The sequence below is a fragment of the Salvelinus alpinus genome, chromosome 28 (genome assembly GCF_045679555.1).
Source record: "Salvelinus alpinus chromosome 28, SLU_Salpinus.1, whole genome shotgun sequence".
NCBI classification, from domain to species: Eukaryota; Metazoa; Chordata; class Actinopteri; order Salmoniformes; family Salmonidae; genus Salvelinus; species Salvelinus alpinus.
Window position 1 is genome coordinate 32,713,891 of NC_092113.1, and position 24,508 is coordinate 32,738,398.

Genomic DNA, 24,508 nt, shown 5'->3' on the forward strand with positions numbered 1-24,508 from the left:
GGCTCGTAAAAATGCATGAAAACAAACATGTGCTTTTTGCACTTAATTTAAGGATAGGGTTGGCCATAAGGTTAGTAGTGTGGTTAAGGTTAGGTTTAAAAATGACATTTTAAGAAGATAAATTGAAAAAAGGTTTATGACTTTGTGACTGTGGTAACTAATGACGACCCTACTGCAAGTGCAGAGATGGAAGTCATGCTCAATCGGGATAGAAAAACAAAGGCTGCCCCCAAGTGGTGAAACTGTTATCAGAACCCGGAAATAGGTGGTGAAATTAGGACGTTGTAGAACACGGATTGTCGGAGCTATCTCCTCTTCTTACTCGTAGTTAAAGAACTTTAAACCCTACTTTAATTTTAAACAATATGGTAAGCATATCAGTCAGGTTGTTTGACAAGTTTCGGTAGCTAGCATAATACAAAAAGGATTATGGTGAGCGAGATAGCTAGCTAGCTGTGTATCTAGCTCTGGTCCATTGGGTTACGTGCGGCTTGAGCTTCCTTCAGCGCCCTACATCGAAATATTTTTTTACAATTAACCCAGTATAGACCACAGCCTTTCGTTTCCAATGGGAAACTCCAAAATAATCAATTCCTCGACTTCTATTTCTGGGTGTCAAGCTTCTATTCCGACTTCTAAGATTCTGTATTTTTGCAACGGATTAAACTATTTTCCGTAGACTACTTCGAGAACACAAACTCTCGAATCTTTCACAGCAAAAAAAGAGCGAGGGAGAGAGATGGGAGAGGCACAGCCTGGCAGAACCGTGCATCGGTAATCAAAAGATGTATGGTAGGCTGGGCTATCGCAATTTACTGGCTTTGTAATGTCTCGAGTAAGTTCACTAAAGTAGGGGTTATCAATGAAAAGGATGAGATATTCTACACGCAATAGACCGAAGACACACTAAAGTTTTTCATAGCGAAGAGAAAGGGGAGCAGGCGAGGGAGAGGGGATTGGAGTAGGCTGAGAGAAAGGAAACCCTGGCTGGCTGTTGATGTCCTAGGTCTCTACGAAAAGGGTTGGAGAGCCCTGTCCTAGGCAGTAGATCGCAAAGTAGCATCCCCGCTAAACATTTTGGAAATGACAAGTTCACTTTCTCATCCGTAAACACAGTCAAGTGGAAATACGATTCAGTAGCTCAAATCAGCAGGATGTGGGCATTGTTATTGGGAATAACGTCTAACATGGATGGTTCGATAAAATCATGTTTATGATCACACTTTATACATTTAAATATTATGGGGAGACCTATACATTTGGCAGCCAAGCACGAGTTATCAGTGTAGCGTATTGTCGTGTGGACATGACGTTGAAATTAATGAAATATCTGCACGTCTACAATTAAAAACCTCCAGGCTCCCGTCATAAGAGTAAATTTGAAATAATAATAATTACAGGGGGCAGTTTGGAAAAACTAATCCTGTGTGAATTGGCCTCTGGAATAACGCACATGCTTGGATAATAATTACAAAACCAACGTCTCTAGTAGTAATATCTGTCCGAATAGGGCTGTAACATGGCAACGAATAGGTTTATCAGAATAGAGTGCGCCGCATCCCATGGGATCCGTCAAGGCTGCAGACAGCTGAAATATTATAGTTTCTACACATCACCTTATATATTCAAACAAAACGGGCAGCCTCATGTTCATATCAGTCTTCTAGAACGCAAATGTAGTCTTCCTACTAGGACTGCAATAATGAGATGGTGTGTATGTTTATGCACATCCGTTTGTGTGTTTTGGGAGTCGACTCCAATCACAGGAATCGGATTTGGAGTCGACTCCAAAAATCCTGGAGTCTTGCACCACAAATGAGTCATAGTGGGCAGGACAAGGGGGGCAGCCAAAAACTAACTAGCAAGATCCTATTGGCCCATTCTAGCATGTATTTGCGTATTTCCGATGGGGAACGCCTATTGAAGTATGTATGTGCAATAACTCGCACTTGTACTCCTTATAAACAATGCAATTTTATTTAACTTGGGCAAAAGGTAAATCTACAAAACTCCACTCTGTTCTTAACAGATTCTACTTTTGGGAACAGAAAACTGTATTGAGATCAAATGTTTCATCTATGAGAAAATGTGCATAATGTCAGCCAAAATCCATCTCTCACCTGATACTTCATATTTATACTCCCAGTGAAATATCATATCAAATCAAATTGTATTAGTCAAATGCGCCGAATACAACAGGTGTAGTAGACCATACAGTGAAATGCTTACTTACGAGCCCCTAACCAACAATGCAGTAAAAATAAATAAGGATAACAATAAGAAATATAAGTAACAAGTAATTAAATAGCAGCAGTAAAATAACAATAGTGAGACTATATACAGGGGGGTACCGGTACAGTGTGTGGGGGCACTGGTTAGTTGAGGTAATATGTACATGTAGGTAGAGTTATTAAAGTGACTTTGCATAGATGATAACAACAGAGAGTAACAGTGGTGTAAGGGGGGGGGGGCATGCGAATAGTCTGGGTAGCCATTTGATTAGTTGTTCAGGAGTCTTATGGCTTTGGGGTAGAAGCTGTTTAGAAGCCTCTTGGACATAGATTTGGTGCTCCTATACCGCTTGCCGTGTGGTAGCAGAGAGAACAGTTTATGACTAGGGTGGCTGAAGTCTTTGGCAATTTTCTGGGCCTTCCTCTGATCATGTTGAGGGATAGGTTGTTGTCCTGGCACCACACGGCCAGATCTCTGACCTCTTCCCTATAGGCTGTCTCGTCGTTGTCGGTGATCAGGCCTACCATTGTTATGTCATCTGCAAACTTAATGATGGTGTTGGAGTCGTGCCTGGCTGTGCAGTCATGAGTGAACAGGAGTACAGGAGGGGACTGAGCATGCACCCCTGAGGGGCCCCTGTGTTGAGGATCAGCGTGGCGGATGTGTTGTTACCTACCCTTACCACCTGGGGGCGGCCCGTCAGGAAGTCCAGGATCGAGTTGCAGAGGGAGGTGTTTAGTCCCAGGGTCCTTAGCTTAGTGATGAGCTTTGGGGGTACTATGGTGTTGAACGATGAGCTGTGGTCAATGAATAGCATTCTGACATAGGTGTTCCTTTTGTCCAGGTGGGAAAGGGCATTGTGGAGTGCAATAGAGATTGCATCATCTGTTGGGGCGGTATGCAAATTGGAGTGGGTCTAGGGTTTCTGGGATAATGGTGTTGATTTGAGCCATGACCAGCCTTTCAAAGCACTTCATAGCTACAGATGTGAGTGCTACAGGTCAGTAGTCATTTAGACAGGTTACCTTAGTGTTCTTGGAGATAGATATCTATCTGACCCATTGTTCTATATATCTATCTGTGCTACATCTTTCCATTGAGAGAACTAGTAATGACGGCTTTTTGTAGGCACTAACTTTGCAATGGTTTGTTGGACAAAGCCTATGGGGAAATGAATGGCGTTTTGTAGGGTTTTTGGATAAACAGCGAAAATAAGGTCAGTGGTAAACACAGGCTTGTTATACATTTAGTTCTATGTGATAATCTTTATCAGTTAACATCACTTTTTGTTTAAAGCACAAAGGCTTCATAATTCCTAAAGGTCATGTTAACTGACTGATATTATTTCATATAACAAAACATATAAGCACAGAGTTTATAAACCCAGAGGCGCAACATCGCAAGACTTCTGGGAACACTTGCGAAACAGACCAAACAGACAAGGCCGGAGTTTGTGGTTTTAGAAGTCAGTGAGAGAAGTGACAAATTCTTCCTTAGTTGTTAATTTTCTCAACCTAAGACACAACCTAGATTTGAGCCAATGTCTTCAGTAGTTGAACATGTTAATGCTCCAAACTCGTGAAGGCGACAAACTGACACCTTTTCATTTTGGTCAAAAACAACTTTATATTGAAGGAGTGTCTTTAATTTGACAGCCTGCACATGTGCAGTTCAGCGCGAGACGACCGTTAGACCCGATGACGTGTTTCTACACATGAGCTCAGCTAGCCAACGTCGCCATGGCATCACCTACAAGTGTGATCAGGGATTTCTATTGGAGAAGCAGTTTTAGCTTATCTTCAAACCACAGGAGGTTGGTGGCACCTTAATTGGGGAGGACATGCTTGTGGTAATGGCTGCAGCGGAATCAGTGGAATGGTATCAAACACATGGTTTGGTGCCATTCCATTTGCTCCGTTCCAGACATTATGATGAGCCGTGCTTCATACTGTACCGAAATAATCAAATATGTCAGTTGTGTATCTTACTTAGTTTTTCTTTGATTACTTTATTATTTTTAATTCCTTAGTCATCATCTCTGCTCAGGCAGTAGTACTCGTTACATTTTGAATTCTTAGCAGGACAGGAAAAGTTTCCAATTCACACACTTCTCAAGAGAACATCCCTGGTCATCCCTACTGCCTCTGATTTGGTGGACTCACTTAACACGCATGCTTCGTTTGTAAATGATGTTGGAGTGTGCCCCTGGCTCCGCAATTGCGTCACACCCTCCGTAAGGAGCCTCTGGACTACATTTCGCAGATCAAGCATAAATCGGCTTTTACATTTTACATTTTAGTCATTTAGCAGACGCTCTTATCCAGAGCGACTTACAGTAGAGTGCATACATTTTATTACATTTTTACATACTGAGACAAGGATATCCCTACCGGCCAAACCCTCCCTAACCCGGACGACGCTATGCCAATTGTGCGTCGCCCCACGGATCTCCCGGTTGCGGTGTATTGAAAGTTAACGGTGGTTTGAGTGCTCCTTTTAAAGTGTGTAGAGGTATTAGGCAGGGATGTTCTTTGTCAGGAATGTTATATGCCATTGCTATAGAGCCACTACTAAATAGCATTAGAAGTCGCATTGCAGGGGTGTACCTTTCAGAGGATATTCCTCCTATTCGTCTCTCAGCCTATGCTGATGATGTAGTTGTGTTAGTGAAAAATCAAGCGGAGGTGGATAGTTTGAGTCTAATGGTTGATCGTTTTAGGGGAATATCCTCTGCAAAGGTAAATTGGGAAAAGAGTTGTGCTTTACAGATTGGAGAATGGTCTGGAGGGATCATGGCTTTGCCAGGGGGGCTAGAATGGTGTAAGGGAGGTTTTAAGTATCTTGGAGTGTACCTAGGAGATGAGGGGACTATGGAAAAAAATTGGAGTGGGGTGGTTGAAATGGTGGAAGGGAGGATGAGGAGATGGCGTTGGTTACTATCTCGTATGTCATATAGGGGGCGCACTATTATAGTTAACAATGTGATTGCCTCTGCACTGTGGCATCGGTTGTCAGTTTTAGAACCACCATCTGACCTTCTGGCTAAGATATAGGCAATTATTGTGGATTTCTTTTGGGATAAATATCACTGGGTTTTAGTCAGCACTCTAGTAACAAAATCCTCCGTGGGATGAATGGAAAGATGCAGGCTGTTGAAGAAAGTCATCCGTACGTATTGGCCTGGACCAGAGCTACTAATGTTATCTGCCAAGCTTATGCTAGCTGTTTAGCTATCTTTTGGAAGCAAACTTACAAAATGTACATTGGTATCCAAGGAGGTTGCTACCTGCCAGATCTTTAGTTTGAAAAGTATTTTGCTGCACCTGCTATAATGCCTCGTTCACGTCATGTCGGAATCTCTGAAATCTCTGACTTGCTAACCTTGGCGGGAGAGTGGGATGATCCCGAGTTTCCCACTTAGGAGGTATCGGAATCAACCAATGGGAAGCTCGACGCAAATAACTTACATTCATTTTAACTCAGAGGTCCCGAGTTTCCGACATGATGTAAAGGTGGCATAACACCTGCACATCTGTGTAAACAATAAACTTTGATTTGATTTGTAGTCATCTCATGCAGCAGTATCTAGATGAGATGACAACCCTAAGCAAACATCTTCTTTAGATAGCTAGTATGGACGCCACGTTTACATAACTAGGCTTTAAGTTATTTATGTTGGTAGATATTCACAATAACTGTCTTTATGGTGCCATTAGTAATAGAGTCTGTCTCCGCAGCCTTTGACTGAGCCACAACGGATAAGACAGGAGTGAAGAGACCTCCCCGCCCCTAACAGTCACACTTGGACAAACCCATCATGTTGGTGACAGCCTACCTGGCCATAGTGGTCCTACTGGTGCTATGTGTCTGTCTGGAGCTAACGGCACGTCGCCTCACCCCACCTCAACCCACCCCCTCTGCCATGGGCACCAACCCTGCCTTCCGTAGGTTCCAGACCTTGTTCCTCCGAGGCTACCTCTTAGCCTTGTCGGCTGACTGGCTGCAGGGGCCATACCTCTACAAGCTCTACCGCCATTACAGCTTCCTGGAGTCCCAGATAGCCATCCTGTATGTCGTTGGCCTGGCCTCCTGTGTGCTGTTTGCCCCCGTGGCTAGCTGGCTTCCTCAGGTAACAATAACCAGGACCACACTGTAAATAAATCAAATTAAACTGATCTAAGTTTATTCATCAAGTACACCATTTACTGCAGGTATAAATGATAGTGTAATGTCTACTTGCAAGCTCCCTCAACAGTGCAGTATCAATATAATCCAAATTTACATTTAAAAAAAATAACAAGTAGTAGAAGAAAGTGTTATGCATTTTAGTAATAAAACTGATATACAGTATAAATTATGAATGTGCTATGTCAAGTGTGACTATTTACAAATAGGAAGTCAATAGTGTCTTGGGTGGGCAATTGAGTAAAATAGTATATAAATAGAACAGCAGAGTTGACTGTGTGTGCGCTTGTGTGTCAGGGTTGGCTGTGAGGAGAGTCCATGTAAATAGTCTTTAAGGTGCAGGTCTGAGCAGGTAGACAGCTAGCGTTAGCCGTTCAGCAGTTTGATGGCCTGGTGGTAGAAGCTGTCTCGGAGCCTGTTGGTCCGAGAACCTGAGAGCCAATAAAAATAAGTCCTTAAACCATTGTTTCCCAATCCTGGTCCTGGGGACCCAAAGGGGTACGCAGTATTGCTTTTGCCCTAGCACTAACACACCTGATTCAAATAATCGAAGACTTGATGATTAGTTTAATCAAGTTTGTTAGTGCTAGGGCAAAAACCATAACGTGAACCCCTTTAGGTCCCCAGGACCAGGATTGGAAAACACTGCGTTAGATTTTGTACAATATATATATTGTTGAACTGCTATGACTGAGGTAACTCTATGTATTTAAAATGTGCATTAATTAATTCAGGTCCTGGGGCGGAGACGGACCTGCCTGCTCTTCTGCGTGGCCTACTCAGCCTGTTGCTTCACCAAGCTGTCCCGTGACTACTTTGTCCTGATCCTGGGTCGCGTGCTAGGAGGCCTGTCCACCTCTTTGCTCTCCACAGCCTTCCAGGCCTGGTACGTGCACCGACATGTTGACGTCCACGACTTCCCTAAAGAATGGATCCCCAGTACCTTCACCAAGGCTGCTAGCTGGAACCACGGGCTAGCGGTGGGGGCTGGGCTGGTGGCTAACATGCTGGCTGAGTGGCTCCACCTGGGGCCTGTGGCGCCCTTCCTCCTGGCCGTGCCCTGCCTTGGGGCCTGTGGCTGGGTGGTGCTGACTGATTGGGGCCTGGAGGAGAAGGATGGAAGCCTGGAAGGGGACAACAAGAAGCCCTTGCTCGGTCCTTCTAGTTCAGCACCACTGGCCCGGGCTTCTGCGCGGGCCCGGTTCTGGCGCAGCTGTCAGGAAAGCCTCCGCTGTCTCTTATCAGACAGACGGGTGATGCTGCTAGGAGGAGTCCAGGCTCTATTTGAGAGTGTCCTCTATATATTCATCTTCCTGTGGACCCCCGTCCTGGACCCCTACGGCCCTCCACTGGGCATGGTCTTCTCCTGTCTAATGGCAGCCAGTATGGCGGGGTCCCTGCTCTACCGCCTGGCCACCTCCACCCGCTACCGCCTCCAGCCTGGTCACCTCCTCTGCTTCTCCATGCTGCTCGCCTTTTTCTCCTTCTTCATGCTCATCTTCTCCACCGCCCCGGGCCAGCCCAGACCCCGCGAATCCCTGCTGGCCTTCCTGATGCTGGAGCTAGCCAGTGGCCTCTACTTCCCCGCTGTCAGCTTCCTCCAGGGGAGGGTGATCCCTGAGGAGAAGAGGGCCGGAGTGCTGGCCTGGTTCAGGCTGCCCCTTCACCTGACGGCCTGCCTGGGGCTGCTGGCGCTCCACAGGGAGGTGTCGGGGACCGGAGGGGGCGAGGGAGGTAGTGGAACCAGGCATATGTTTGGTGGTTGTGCTGTTTTGATGCTAGCTGCACTCTTGGCTGTGGTCAGTCTCTTTACACTGGGAAGGAACGATGTGGATCTCAGACTGGATGGGCCCAAAGGAGAGGGAGATATATGACATTTAGATTCAGAAAACTGAACTGTCCCAACATTGGGCAATGCCATGGTGGAGAAGGCTTTGTTTACAGCGATGAAGACTTGTTTGGGAACTGAACAACTTTTGTATGACTGAAAACTGAAGCTTAATCAACATAGGAGTTACTAATATAAGACAATGATTTAAAATAATCTGGTGTTGGTAAGGTATATATTTTTTGTTGCAAGATTTCCTGATATTTATTTGTTTTAATTTTGTTAAGACTAGCAAATATCTTATTAGATTGTTGAGTATATGAAGAAAATGAGTTTATTTGGATTTACTATGTGGCAGTCTGCATCTTCTCAAGGGGTTGGGTTAAATGCAGAAGAAACACTTTGGTTGAATGCATTAAGTTGTGCAACTGACTTATTTCTTTAAACACACACACACACACACTCTGACGCACTTGCTTGTGTATTAATGTTGCACCCGTTGGTAGCTCCAGGATGTTATTTATATCTCACCCTGACCACGTTGTAGGGTTTATCAACTGCATTGTTCAGGGTGTACCTCTCAGCCAGGGCAGAACAAAGCTTCCATCACTAGCGTTGTTCAGGGTGTACCTCTCAGCCAGGGCAGAACAAGGCTTCCATCACTAGCGTTGTTCAGGGTGTACCTCTCAGCCAGGGCAGAACAAGGCTTCCATCACTAGTGTTGTTCAGGGTGTACCTCTCAGCCAGGGCAGAACAAGGCTTCCATCACTAGGGTTGTTCAGGGTGTACCTCTCAGCCAGGGCAGAACAAGGCTTCCATCACTAGTGTTGTTCAGGGTGTACCTCTCAGCCAGGGCAGAACAAGGCTTCCATCACAAGCGTTGTTCAGGGTGTACCTCTCAGCCAGGGCAGAACAAGGCTTCCATCACTAGGGTTGTTCAGGGTGTACCTCTCAGCCAGGGCATAACAAGGCTTCCATCACTAGCGTTGTCCAGGGTGTACCTCTCAGCCAGGGCAGAACAAGGCTTCCATCACTAGTGTTGTTCAGGGTGTACCTCTCAGCCAGGGCAGAACAAGGCTTCCATCACTAGCGTTGTTCAGGGTGTACCTCTCAGCCAGGGCAGAACAAGGCTTCCATCACTAGTGTTGTTCAGGGTGTACCTCTCAGCCAGGGCAGAACAAGGCTTCCATCACTAGCGTTGTTCAGGGTGTACCTCTCAGCCAGGGCAGAACAGGCTTCCATCACTAGTGTTGTTCAGGGTGTACCTCTCAGCCAGGGCAGAACAAGGCTTCCATCACTAGGGTTGTTCAGGGTGTACCTCTCAGCCAGGGCAGAACAAGGCTTCCATCACTAGCGTTGTTCATGGTTTACCTCTTAGCCAGGGCAGAACAAGGCTTCCATCACTAGTGTTGTTCAGGGTGTACCTCTCAGCCAGGGCAGAACAAGGCTTCCATCACTAGCGTTGTTCAGGGTGTACCTCTTATCCAGGGCAGAACAAGGCTTCCATCACTAGCGTTGTCCAGGGTGTACCTCTCAGCCAGGGCAGAACAAGGCTTCCATCACTAGTGTTGTTCAGGGTGTACCTCTCAGCCAGGGCAGAACAAGGCTTCCATCACTAGCGTTGTTCAGGGTGTACCTCTCAGCCAGGGCAGAACAAGGCTTCCATCACTAGTGTTGTTCAGGGTGTACCTCTCAGCCAGGGCAGAACAAGGCTTCCATCACAAGCGTTGTTCAGGGTGTACCTCTCAGCCAGGGCAGAACAAGGCTTCCATCACTAGGGTTGTTCAGGGTGTACCTCTCAGCCAGGGCATAACAAGGCTTCCATCACTAGCGTTGTCCAGGGTGTACCTCTCAGCCAGGGCAGAACAAGGCTTCCATCACTAGTGTTGTTCAGGGTGTACCTCTCAGCCAGGGCAGAACAAGGCTTCCATCACTAGCGTTGTTCAGGGTGTACCTCTCAGCCAGGGCAGAACAAGGCTTCCATCACTAGCGTTGTTCAGGGTGTACCTCTCAGCCAGGGCAGAACAAGACTTCCATCACTAGCGTTGTTCAGGGTGTACCTCTCAGCCAGGGCAGAACAGGCTTCCATCACTAGTGTTGTTCAGGGTGTACCTCTCAGCCAGGGCAGAACAAGGCTTCCATCACTAGGGTTGTTCAGGGTGTACCTCTCAGCCAGGGCAGAACAAGGCTTCCATCACTAGCGTTGTTCATGGTTTACCTCTTAGCCAGGGCAGAACAAGGCTTCCATCACTAGGGTTGTTCAGGGTGTACCTCTCAGCCAGGGCAGAACAAGGCTTCCATCACTAGTGTTGTTCAGTGTGTATCTCTCAGCCAGGGCAGAACAAGGCTTCCATCACTAGTGTTGTTCAGGGTGTACCTCTCAGCCAGGGCAGAACAAGGCTTCCATCACTAGCGTTGTTCAGGGTGTACCTCTCAGCCAGGGCAGAACAAGGCTTCCATCACTAGTGTTGTTCAGGGTGTACCTCTCAGCCAGGGCAGAACAAGGCTTCCATCACTAGCGTTGTTCAGGGTGTACCTCTCAGCCAGGGCAGAACAAGGCTTCCATCACTAGCGTTGTTCAGGGTGTACCTCTCAGCCAGGGCAGAACAAGGCTTCCATCACTAGGGTTGTTCAGGGTGTACCTCTCAGCCAGGGCAGAACAAGGCTTCCATCACTAGCACAACTGCTTGCTCCGGCAGAAATATCACCCAGTCTAATATCACATAACAAGTACTTCAGTGTATCAATTCAGTTTCAGCTGTAACTTTGCAATCAATTGACATTACACATTGTCAGTGTAAGGAAAATATATTATGAATGGTTTGTTGTGGATCATTTCATCATAATTTCCTTCTTTTTTTTTTTTTAATAGCTGTTATAGAAACAGAACTTGTATGGGGCTTGTCAGACCTGAATACATCTTGGAGAGGCATTGGTACTTGCCTTATTTTGAAATCCTTGTCCTCCAGGACCTTCAGTAAAACAGGACATGTTGTAAATATCTAATAAATACGATTTTAATATCCTCTGCCATTTTGTGGTCCTTTGAATTGCAGTGATGATGCTGTTAGACTGATTTGTCATAGATAACATCAAGGCATATTCTACAGTCTTACATTAATGTTTTACAAGTAGGAGATTCTAGTATTTTCATGAATGTAGTAGTCGTTCAGGAATGAACCGTAGAATGCTGAATCATTGCATTACCTAAAAATAGACCATTTTAAACTTTGTTTTTTCTTGCTCTTAAGTTACTACAGAAAAATATGAATGCTGTTTTTATTTATAGCCTAACTGCTTCTGACAGGGATGTAGAGGGTAAACACAACTTTCAGAACATGTAATACCATCTACGTCATCCTATATATATTTTTTTACTGCAGACCAAATATTCCAGTTCTCTCTGGCCCTATCCTTACTTGACTCACACAATGATACATCTGTACCCCCCCTTTTTTGCCAAGCGTCTTGGTACAGTCCAATCTTCCCACAGCACTGCTGCTTCACCTGGATGTTGCTAGAATGTTCCTTTTTGGGTAAGGGGGGGGGGGGGGGGGGTCTGTGAGAATCCTAACTGCGTGGCTGTTGGATTAAGAAGCTGCAGCATCAGAAAGGGTTTAATCTAAGAGAAGCAACAGCAGAGAGAGACCTAGTGTCAGTCCTTTTATTTTGACTACAAGTACATCTGGGCAACAAGGATACATATAAGGATATAATAACAAAAGGAAACCAGAGCTTCTTTGACTGGAGCAGAGAGATAAATAAACCATTGTAGTATCTGCTGCAGACACCAAACACAGCCATTATGACCCAGGGCAAGGTAAGGGCCTTACAGATACATCCTACAGATCTCATTCTATCATTCTATGCTCTGTTCATTCCATGCTCATTCTGCTGCAAGAATATAGTCAAATAAGTTTCTTAGCTTCTTTCCTTTTTAATGCGTTGTGGCAGCATGTACATAGGCTGTGTGTCTGTCTCTGCCATCCTCTCATGTGCCTTTATTGTGGAGCTCATCTCATTGTGTTGCTCAGTAATGATGCAAAGTCTGTTCCGCAGCAGATAATAGTATTGTCATCAGAGAATGAATAGAGGCAAATAAAATGACAGCTATAAACTAGATTGTATGGCGATAGAGAAAAGGTAGTGTTTAGCCTGCGTCACTACCTTCACTCCAGAGACGTACTACTCCTCCTCTGTCTCACATTGCTATTTCTCTCACAGCCAAGTGCTAAATGTCAAATCTGAAATGTTGCTGTTATGCATTGACTGGAGGCTGATGAAATAATAAAAATATATTTAGCCTACTTATACGAATTACTGTAAATTAGCTCATAAGACTGCTAATTATATTTCTATGCAGGAAATATGGAGGTACAGAGATACAGGAGATGGATATTCATATTCTTTGGTACTTAGCTCAGGGCCAGATAAGCCATCTGGACAGTGTTGTGTAATGTCTAATTCACTGATTCTGGAACAGTCTGGGGTTCTGGAGCTATGCTACAGCAGAGGACTTGTCTAAGAACTGATCTCAGTCCACATCTTACAGTCAGCGATCAGAGAATCAGATAACATTTCAAATTCACCTCAAATTGTGAATGCAAGTTATTTGTGTTTTCTGCTTAAAATGTGGATTGTTTTTGTTGTTAAAAAATGTACATTTTCAAAGCAAATACAATGAAATTGGATTCACAAGTTGGGGCTAATTTCAGATCAAGTATCACTTCTTAGTTGGTTAGATTGGCTCATAAGAACTCTCTGTCAATTATTAAAAAGTATTTACAGACAGCTATTTAGTCCTGAATGGGGATCTTATGTTATTTACCCCCAGCTTTCAGTCGCGAACAAGGCTGCTGAAGCAGGAGAGAAGCAGTATGGCACTTCAAGTGGAGAAGCAGGAGGGCCACCAGCCCCTCCCACCTATGAGGAGGCCACTGGCACAAGTGAGAAAGGTATGTCAGTGTCGCAAAAACAAACGCCATATCTCCACCACTCTCTATCAATGAAAGTGAGAAAAATAACTGCCCATTTACTGTGTGTGTATGTGTTGAACTTGTCAGCGGGCCTCAGCGGCAGCCCCTGTTACAGTGGGACTTATCCTGGTGACGGGGAGATGCTAACAGAATTCAGCTGGAGTGATAAAAACATCCGGCGGATCTTTATCCGCAAGGTAGGCGATAATTAAAGCTATTACTACCACATTACTACCAATGACGTATATAAACCCTGGTTTGCTGATGCTATGTATTAGCCACCGGTTGGCCATATTGGCACATCCTAGTAGGAGCAGTCCTCCATAGGAATGAATAGAATTCTACAGTATTTCAATTACATGTTTGAAGGACAAAATTACATGTAAGTAATGTTTTGTTCTAATGTGGACAGTAGCATTAGTACTCTCTAAAATAAACACTTTAAGGAAAATGTTTGTATATATTTTTTCATTTTATTTTTTTATGTTTATCTCACATAATATAATTTAAAAGTATGCATTAAGGTGTCTGTAATAGAATAAACGTGTCACAAACAAATGTAGTCATGAATAAATACATTTCTATTGCTTCCAAAATCTTTTTTACAATTGAGGAGTGCCAAGATGGACACACCTACTTATTTCAGAGTTTTTCTTAATTTTTACTATTTTCTACATTGTAGAATAATAGTGAAGACATCAAAACTATAAAATAACACATGGAATCACTTAGTAACCAAAAAAGTGTTAAACAAAATATATTTTATATTTGAGATTCTTCAAATAGCCACCATTTGCCTTGATGACAGCTTTGCACACTCTTGGCATTCTCTCAACCAGCTTCATGAGGTATTCACCTGGAATGCATTTCAATTACCAGGTGTGCCTTGTTAAAAGTTAATTTGTGGAATTTATTTCTTTAATGCATTTGAGCCAATCAGTTATGTTGTGACAAGGTAGGGGTGGTATACAGAAGATTGCCCTGTTTGGTAAAAGACCAAGCCCATATTATGGAAAAAACTGCTCAAATATGCAAAGAGAAATGACAGTTCATCATTACTGTAAGACATGAAGGTCAGTCAATCCGGAAAGTATCAAGAACTTTGAAGGTTCCATCAAGTGCAGTCTCAAAAACTATCAAGCGCTATGATGAAACTGGCTCTCATGAGGACCGCCACAGGAAAGTAAGACCCAGAGTTACCTCTGCTGTAGACGATAAGTTCATTAGAGTTAACTGCCCCTCAGATTGCAGCCCAAATAAATGCTTCACAGAGTTCAAGTAACAGACACATCTCAACATCTACTGTTCAGAGGAGACTGTGTGAATCAGGCCTTCATGGTCGAAATGCTGCAAAGAAACCACTACTAAAGGACAGCAATAAGAAGAGGAGAATTGCTTGGGCCAAGAAACACGAGCAATGGACATTAGACCGGTGGAAATCAGTCCTTTGGTCTGATGAGTCCAAATTTGAGATATTTGGTTCCAACCGCTGTGTCTTTGTGAGACGCAGAGTAGGTGAACGGATGATCTCTGCATGTGTGGATCCCACCATGAAGCATGGAGGAGGAGGTGTGATGGTCTGGGGGTGCTTTACTGATGACAGTGTCAGTGATTTATTTAGAATTCAACTTACACTTAACCAGCATGGCTACCACACTATTCTGCAGCGATACGCCATCCCATCTGGTTTGCGCTTAGTGTGACAATCATTTGTTTTTCAACTGCACAATGACCCAACACACCTCAAGGCTGTGTAAGGGCTATTTTAACAAGAAGGAGAGTAATGGAGTACTGCCTCAGATGATCTGGCCTCCACAATCACCTGACCTCAACCCAATTGAGATGGTTTGGGATGAGTTGGACCCCAGCGTGAAGGAAAAGCAGCCAACAAGTGCTCAGCATATGTGGGAACTCCTTCAAGACTGTTGAAAAAGCATTCCATGTGAATCTTGTTGAGAGAATGCCAAGAATGTGCAAAGCTGTCATCAAGGCAAATGGTGGTTACTTTGAAGAATCTAAAATATGAAATATATTTTGATTTGTTTAACACGTTTTTGGTTATTACATGATTTACATGATTACATGTGTTATTTCATTGTTTTGATGTCTTCACTATTATTCTACAATGTAGAAAATAGTAAAAATAAAGAAAAACCCTTGAATGAGTAGGTGTATCTAAACTTTTGACTGCTATTGTCTACCTATTGACTCTTCAAGAATATAACTTATCAATGCCTCATGAGCTTAGTTTAACTGTTTAACACCCCATCAGAGCCAAAAATATAAGCTTGTTTTACTCCAACATTTGTAAGCATTGTAAATGTAAACAACTACTATAAAACCTCAAAATATGCTTAAAACTATCATTTTGATATATTGCATGGTCAGTCCTTGCATCCATAGCTCTGTCTATGACTGTCATAGTGGTTACACTTCTCCAGACCCATCCTTCAGCTTTTACCACAGTTGTGTTTTTTCGGGACCTCCTTTTAGGTTTACTCCATCTTGATGATCCAACTTCTTGTCACTCTTTCTATAGTGGCTCTCTTCACATTCTGGTAAGTCTTCTAATACCTCTGAATATGGATGCTACTTTTCACCCTTCAATAGTTCTATCTGGTCAGGCCTGGTCAGAAGTCCTACACTTTGATACAGTAATGCTCCATCACTCTGTGAACCAGACATGAACCATTCAGTAATGCTCCATCACTCTGTGAACCAGACATGAACCATTCAGTAATACTCCATCAGTCTGTGAACCAGACATGAACCATTCAGAACACTCCATCACTCTGTGAACCAGACATGAACCATTCAGTAATACTCCATCACTCTGTGAACCAGACATGAACCATTCAGTAATACTCCATCACTCTGTGAACCAGACATGAACCATTCAGTAATGCTCCATCCCTCTGTGAACCAGACATGAACCATTCAGTAATGCTCCATCACTCTGTGAACCAGACATGAACCATTCAGTAATACTCCATCAGTCTGTGAACCAGACATGAACCATTCAGTAATACTCCATCACTCTGTGAACCAGACATGAACCATTCAGTAATGCTCCATCCCTCTGTGAACCAGACATGAACCATTCAGTAATGCTCCATCACTCTGTGAACCAGACATGAACCATTCAGTAATACTCCATCAGTCTGTGAACCAGACATGAACCATTCAGTAATACTCCATCAGTCTGTGAACCAGACATGAACCATTCAGAACACTCCATCAGTCTGTGAACCAGACATGAACCATTCAGTAATACTCCATCAGTCTGTGAACCAGACATGAACCATTCAGAACACTCCATCACTCTGTGAACCAGACATGAACCATTCAGTAATACTCCATCACTCTGTGAACCAGACATGAACCATTCAGAACACTCCATCAGTCTGTGAACCAGACATGAACCATTCAGAACACTCCATCACTCTGTGAACCAGACATGAACCATTCACAGGAACTAGATAGGAAGCTGCAAGTTTTGAGATGACTCATACGGAACGGTTAACATAAAATGAAGAAAACACATATACCAAATACTTTGAGAGAAATGGACAAACATTGCATACTTACAATTCTTTGTGCTTCCTTCATCAGTGAACCAGTGAAGAACTACATTCAGTCCAACCCTGGATGGTACTGGGCTTCTTAGTAAGTCACAGCTTTGATCTTGCGTACATCATTACTATGTTGATTTCATTCTGAAAGTACTAAAATATATGTTTTATTTCTTTACACAGTGCTGTATTCTTTGTCACATACATTACACTCGTCTGCTGTCCTGGACCAAGGTGGGTTTAACACTTTAATGTGTGTGGTTAACGCCATTTCAGTTATTACGATAATAGAGAATGTATCATTTTAGCAGAATATAACGACAGTACTTCTATGTTTTATTTGTATTTCCGATAGGAGACAGTTTCCATGGAATCTGATCCTGCTCGCCGTCTTTGTAAGTATCATGTAGTGTTTAAAACAATAACATTTATACACATTTATACACATTGTCTGAAGACAATACCTCACATAATTCAGACTCACATACTTTTCCTTTGAGTGTAACCTACAATAGGTTTTCTCAGTAATGTCTCTTTACTTTGTAATCTCTCCTGTTGCAGACCCTCTCTCTCTCCTATATGACAGGGATGCTATCCAGGTACAGTCTTTCATAGCTGTGCCTACAGTTGGTTTGCCTCTGTTGTCTTACTTCTCACTGTGTCTGTCTCGTCCACTATGCTTTACATGCCTGCTTCTTCAGACTGATATGGCTAGTATGATGTTTTTTGCAGCCAGGTAAACTGCTAATGTAATATTAAAGCTAGTTAAGGTCTTGGTGAGCTAATCAGGTATGCTAAATGAGGGTTGTACTGAAAGGAATGTAGATCTCCAGGAAGAGGGTTGGGCAGCCATGCATGAAACTGTGTCAGTGTCAATCAGTTATGCCAAAGGTATACATGGTCTTACTAACAGGGACTTACGATACGTCACCATATCACTGCTGCACTGTTGTAGATTTTAGCTTTGCTTTGTTACTGTGTATTTACCAAAATAAGTCATTCAAATGTTATTACTGTATGATAACCATTTTAGTATGTCATTTCTTAGAAACTAAATACTTGTCAAATCATTTCTCAAACATATATTTCCCCTTTAATAGTTATTACAACACCAAGTCAGTGGTGATGTGTCTGGGTATTACTGCTATGGTCTGTCTGACCGTCACTCTCGTCAGCTTCCAAACTAAGGTCAGTCTGCCTGAACGTTCCTCCAGCGAAAAAGGAACTGCTACAATTTAAAAGAAAGCTACTATGAATGACAAATTGTTCTAAGTTCTTATTTTTAACTCGTGATCAAGTTACCTTCTCTTTTCTCTCCTATCTTCCCTTCTGTCCTATTCAGTTTGACGTGACCTCATGCCAAGGCGTATTGTTTACCTTCTGCATGGTCATGATGGTGTCTGGACTGGTCTTGGCCATCGCCCTGCCCTACGGATATGTAAGATAATAATACACTTTATTTGTAGAGCACATTGTCATACAGGAAGACTGCTAATCAAAGTGCTGTACATAGTAAGAAGTTAAACTACCCTAATCAGAACCTATATAATTAATTAGATGAATAAGTTAATGCAGATGGAGACTAACATGAAGAACTAGACAGAGGTCTCTACCAAGCCTATAGCTGGGTCAGATCTAATTGAATGTGTTGGATATGATATTTCATAGATATAATATCACATGTCATGTGCTGCAGGTGCCCTGGGTGCATGGTGTCTATGGCGCCTTGGGAGCGTTACTGTTTACCATGGTAAGTGTAAAACCGATATAGTCTGATTTACTACACAGTCTATCAATGACAACTATCAAAGAGAGATGTACAGTCGTGGCCAAACGTTTTGAGAATGACACAAATATTAATTTTCACAAAGTCTGCTGCCTCAGTTTGTATGATGGCAATTTGCATATACTCCAGAATGTTATGAAGAGTGATCAGATGAATTGCAATTAATTGCAAAGTCCCTCTTTGCCATGCAAATGAACTGAATCCCCCAAAAACATTTCCACTGTATTTCAGCCCTGCCACAAAAGGACCAGCTGACATCATGTCAGTGATTCTCTCGTTAACACAGGTGTGAGTGTTGACGAGGACAAAGCTGGAGATCACTCTGTCATGCTGATTGAGTTCCAATAACAGACTGGAAGTTTCAAAAGGAGGGTGGTGCTTGGAATCATTGTTCTTCCTCTGTCAACCATGGTTACCTGCAAGGAAACACAAGCCGTCATCATTGCTTTGCACAAAAAAGGGCTTCACAGGCAAGGATATTGCTGCCAGTAAGATTGCACCTAAATCAACCATTTATCGGATCATCAAGAACTTCAAGGAGAGCGGTTCAATTGTTGTGAAGAAGGCTTCAAGGCGCCCAAGAAAGTCCAGCAAGCGCCAGGACCGTCTCCTAAAGTTGATTCAGCTGCGGGATCGGGGCACCACCAGTACAGAGCTTGCTCAGGAATGGCAGCAGGCAGGTGTGAGTGCATCTGCACGCACAGTGAGGCGAAGACTTTTGGAGGATGGCCTGGTGTCAAGAAGGGCAGCAAAGAAGCCACTTCTCTCCAGGAAAAACATCAGGGACAGACTGATATTCTGCAAAAGGTACAGGGATTGGACTGCTGAGGACTGGAGTAGTCATTTTCTCTGATGAATCCCATTTTTCCGATTGTTTGGGGCATCTGGAAAAAAGCTTGTCCGGAGAAGACAAGGTGAGCGCTACAATCAGTCCTGTGTCATGCCAACAGTAAAGCATCCTGAGACCATTCATGTGTGGGGTTGCTTCTCAACCAAGGGAGTGGGCTCACTCACAATTTTGCCTAAGAACACAGCCATGAATAAAGAATGGTACCAACACATCCTCCGAGAGCAACTTCTCCCAACCATCCAGGAACAGTTTGGTGACGAACAATGCCTTTTCCAGCATGATGGAGCACCTTGCCATAAGGCAAAAGTGATAACTAAGTGGCTCGGGGAACAAAACATTGATATTTTGGGTTCATGGTCAGGAAACATTCCCAGACCTTAATCCCATTGAGAACTTGAGGTCACTCAAGAGGCGGGTGGACAAACAAAAACCCACAAATTCTGACAAACTCCAAGCATTGATTATGCAAGAATGGGCTGCCATCAGTCAGGATGTGGCCCAGAAGTTAATTTGACAGCATGTCAGGGCGGATTGCAGAGGTCTTGAAAAAGAAGGGTCAACACTGCAAATATTGACTCTTTGCATCAACTTCATGTAATTGTCAATAAAAGCCTTTGACACTTATGAAATGCTTGTAATTATACTTCAGTATTCTATAGTAACATCTGACAAAAATATCTAAAGACACTGAAGCAGCAAACTTTGTGGAAATTAATATTTATTTCATTCTCAAAACCTTTGGCCACGACTGTACTAACTCTTCAATTGTTTGCTTCTCTGTTTAGTTTTTGGCGTTTGACACACAGCTACTGATGGGGAACAAGCGCTACACAATAAGTCCAGAGGAATACGTCTTTGCCACTCTCAACATCTACCTAGATATTATCTACATCTTCTCCTTCTTCCTGTCCCTGTTCGGAACAGAGAGGACAAACTGAATCCACATCCAGGCCAGCATCGCAGATCACCATCTACACAGGATCTGTATTCATAGTCTCAAACTGCATTTACACATGTAGACAAATTCAGATCATTTTTTCACTAATTGCTATTTTGACCAATCAGATCAGCTCTAAAAAAATGTCTGATGTGAAAAGATTAGATGTGATTGGTCAAAATACCAATTAGTGGAGAAAAGATCTGACTTGGGCTGCAGCTTCAGAGTAGTAGTGTTGATCTAGGATTTGCCATTTAGATCATAGTATTATATACAGGGGGATCTGATCCTAGATCAGCACTATCAGCTATAAATGCAGGCTCTGATCTCACCATCATTATGTACTGTACACAACCCATTGATCCTTGATCCACCACCTCCTCCCACAGTCTCTGCCCCTCTAGCATTATATGGACCTATAGTACTGTACCAGTATTGAGTTTTTTAGCTTGTCTGTTAAGCTGTTGATCTCAGCACTAATGTACAGCAGTTTTCACCCATAGGGTCACAGATCTATAGATTTACATTGCTCACAGTAGACAGATGTGAAAGAAAAAATAACACGCAAAAATACTGAGTCTAAAATCTATAACTGACCGTAGGTGTTTGTGTCATGCAGATGTGAAGTCCTTGTGTTCTCCTATCTTTTAACAACAACAGTCATCTATGACACTGCTCTAAAGGAGATCCCCTCTTACCACTCCTGAACACATGAATATCAGAATCACCTTTATTCGCCAACTACATTTAAATATACCCGGGATTTGATTCAGTAAAATGGTGGTGAAAAGGCTCCTTTCCGATTGGCTTGAAGGGCATTCTGGAGTGTGCATTATTTCCCTATAATGCACAGTATATTTGCATGGTAGAATTCAATGGCTATATTTCATTTTACATGTTTTGTTTGAGCTGCTTTTTAAAGCAAAAGTCGAAATGAAAACAGTATTGCTATTTTTTTTATTTTTTTTTCATAATAACTAGTACTAATGGTTTGAGCGTTCTCTGGCACTCCAGGATGGAATGCCGTTTGAGTCTTTGCGTGTCAAAAAAGATACATGTCAAATAACACTATTTGATGTGTCAAATAATACTATTGCATTGGTGTTAGCCTGGTACCAAGCTAAAGCTAGCTAGCTACCCCAGAAGTTGCTAATAACAGCTGCATCAAAGATATTTGCAAACATTTTTGATCCTGCTCTTTTGATCCTGATCTAATTTCAAATGCTCACTCAGATGTTTTCCCATTCGGTCGAACAAATAATGACTTATTACCAACACAGTATTGTACAGCTTTGACAGTGATCGTAATAATGGTGGTGCTTGGCTTGCACGTGCAAATCCAGCACACACAACATTCCATAATGGAATTGTGTTATTTGACGTATCAAATTAAAAGCTTATTTGAACGTGTATATTTTTTGACACATAAAGACCCAAACGGCGTTCCATACTCCAGAGTGAATTTACAAACGCACCCTACATCAGTGTTTTTAAATTTACATTTAACCTTTATTTAACTAAGCAAGTTAGTTAAGAACAAATTCTTATTTACAATGACGGCATACCCTGGCCAAACCCAGACAACGCTGAGCCAATTGTGCGCCGCCCTGTGGGACTCCCAATCACGGCCAGATGTGATACAGCCTGGATACTGGTACTCAAAGCTCTTTACATAGTAGAGAGGAACCAGGGACTGTCATGACACCTCTTACACTGAGATCCATTGCCTTAGATCTGTGCGCCAGTTGGGAGCCCCTCGATTACAGATGTAGGATCTTAATTTGATCACCCTGTTGCAGGAGAACTTTCCGGCAATGCAGAAAATGTAAATTGTAGTGTGTTTGAGTTTTAAAATGTATTTGGGAGTTTGTCATTTGAAAATGGATCAACCCCTACAGAAATGTCTATTAATTATAATCCACATAATAATTCACATTTCCTGTTGCTGCAGGATTATTTTCCTGCTGCAGCAAACTGGCTCAAATGAAGATCCTACATCTATAAATGGCACCTGTGCACAGTGTGTCTGTGGTTTGTTGTTTCTCTAATGCCTGTCCTCTGGTCTGTCAGCTCTGAGCCTACTGGTTGAAATCTCAAACGAACATAAGATCCAGAGTATGCAGGCAATTGAATCCAATTCTGAATAAATTTGCATGTGGGCTAATTGCTTGGTTTCCATGGCTGCTTTAAATCAAGTTGCACTTAAACTGGAGATGCAATCCTGTCTATATGATGAGCCATAGTCCAATGATGTCCAATGATGTCAGTAGGGGTTTCACCACTCAACCCTGGTTGGCTGCTATGAAGTTCTAATTTATTTATAGATGGTCTAAACCAATGACTTCATACCCATTCTTTGCTGAGCATGTTTTGGGGGTCAATCTGGACAACTTTTAAAATGTAGGGTTGTGGTAAATGTATTTGCTCCAGATGTTATAAGTTCATGACTGAACTTTGTGGTTGTTACTGTTTTTATAGAGACCAAAAGAGTTGTTATATTTTGTAAAATCAAAAAATGTTAATTATTGTAAAAGTTAATAGTTTTGAATATTGTAACTAAAAATAGTTAATCATGCTTGCAACATGCCTGATGTGTACATGACAAAAATAATAGCACATTCTATTCGACCTGAAAAATAGGAAACATACAGTACCAGTCAAAAGTTTGGACACACCTACACATTCAAGAGTTGTTCTTTATTTTACTCTTTTCTACACTGTAGAATAATTGTGAAGACATCAAAACTCTGAAATAACACATGTGGAATCATGTAGAAACCAAAAAAGTGTTCAACAAATCAAAATATATTTTTGATTTTAGATTCTTCAAAGTAGCCACCCTTTGCCTTGATGACAACTTTGCACACTCTTGGCATTATCTCAACCAGTTTCACCTGGAATGATTTTTCAACATTATAGAAGGAGTTCCCACATGTGCTGAGCACTTGTTGGCTGCTTTTCCTCCACTGCGGTCCAACTCATTCCAAACCATCTCAATTGGGTTGAGGTCGGGTGATTGTGGAGGCCAGGTCATCTGATGCAGTACTCCATCACTCTCCTTCTTGTTAAAATAGCCCTTACACAGCCTGGAGCTGTGTTGGGTCATTGTCCTGTTAAAAAACAAATTTTATACCCCCTAAGGGCAAACCAGATGGGATGGTGTATCGCTGCAGAATGGTTGGTTTTGCAGCAATTCGACCATGAAGGCCTGATTCACGCAGTCTCCTCTGAACAGTCGATGTTGAGATGTGTCTGTTACTTGAACTCTGTTAAGCATTTATTTGAGCTGCAATCTGAGGTGCAGTTAACTTTTACCAAATAGGGCTATCTTCTGTATACCACCCCTACCTTGTCACAACACAACTGATTGGCTCAAACGCATTAAGAAGGAAAGAAATTCCACAAATTAACTTTTTACAAGGCACACCTGTTAATTGAAATGTATGAGGTGACTACCTCATGAAGCTGGTTGAGAGAATGCCAAGAGTGTGCAAAGCTGTCATCAAGGTGAAGGGTGGCTACTTTGAAGAATCTCAAATATAACATATATTTTGATTTGTTTAACACTTTTTTGGTTACTACATGATTCCATATGTGTTATTTCATAGTTTTGATGTCTTCACTATTATTCTACAATATAGAAAATAGTAAAAAATTAAGAAAAACCCTGGAATTAGTAGGTGTGTCCAAACTTTGACAGGTACTGTATTTTCTTACATAACACCCTGAATGGTTCATATGTGTATGAAATTTGTGGCCTTGGAATAGTATTATCTGAACAAATTGTAATGAATTTGCAGGTGTAAATATGCGCCTCTTGGCTAAATGCATTGAGTGTTATTCAATATGAATGTGTTAGGAAAATAATTTGTATTTACAATTCTTGCTGTACATAATACATATGTATTTATTAGAACGGGAATGTGAATGTTTATTGCATTTACCTCTAAAATAAAATTTTAAAAATGGACTCACCGATCTTCTAGTTTTTTTTGTATCTCAGACACTAAATAGAACACAACAGAAAAATCCGTGTAGAATATAATATGCGTGTCGAAATCTGTGAACATCATCAAAGTAGCGCCAGAAAAAAAGCACTCCAATCAGCCAATCACGTTTCAGAATACTTTAATCTACTCGAG

At 42.4% G+C, this 24,508-nt stretch overlaps 2 protein-coding genes across 3 annotated transcripts; both read left to right on the forward strand.

The window, feature by feature from the left end:
- Positions 1–249: 249 nt before the first annotated feature.
- Positions 250–11,278, forward strand: LOC139557724 (molybdate-anion transporter-like). 2 transcript variants are annotated; one of them, XM_071372853.1, is made up of 3 exons: positions 250–368; positions 5,970–6,361; positions 7,152–11,278. In XM_071372853.1, exons 2-3 carry the CDS (start codon positions 6,050–6,052, stop codon positions 8,289–8,291), a joined length of 1,452 nt encoding a protein of 483 aa, XP_071228954.1. In that variant the 5' UTR covers positions 250–368; positions 5,970–6,049; the 3' UTR covers positions 8,292–11,278. The 2 variants fall into 2 exon arrangements, with proteins under 2 accessions (XP_071228954.1, XP_071228955.1); XM_071372854.1 differs by lacking the exon at positions 250–368 and adding an exon at positions 401–792.
- Positions 11,279–11,803: 525 nt separating this feature from the next.
- Positions 11,804–24,336, forward strand: LOC139557725 (protein lifeguard 2-like). The gene is made up of 12 exons (XM_071372855.1): positions 11,804–12,065; positions 13,080–13,200; positions 13,309–13,418; positions 15,715–15,779; positions 16,834–16,887; positions 16,977–17,027; positions 17,149–17,188; positions 17,355–17,392; positions 17,894–17,981; positions 18,136–18,231; positions 18,490–18,543; positions 20,215–24,336. Exons 1-12 carry the CDS (start codon positions 12,051–12,053, stop codon positions 20,365–20,367), a joined length of 885 nt encoding a protein of 294 aa, XP_071228956.1. The 5' UTR covers positions 11,804–12,050; the 3' UTR covers positions 20,368–24,336.
- The last annotated feature ends 172 nt before the right edge of the window (positions 24,337–24,508 follow it).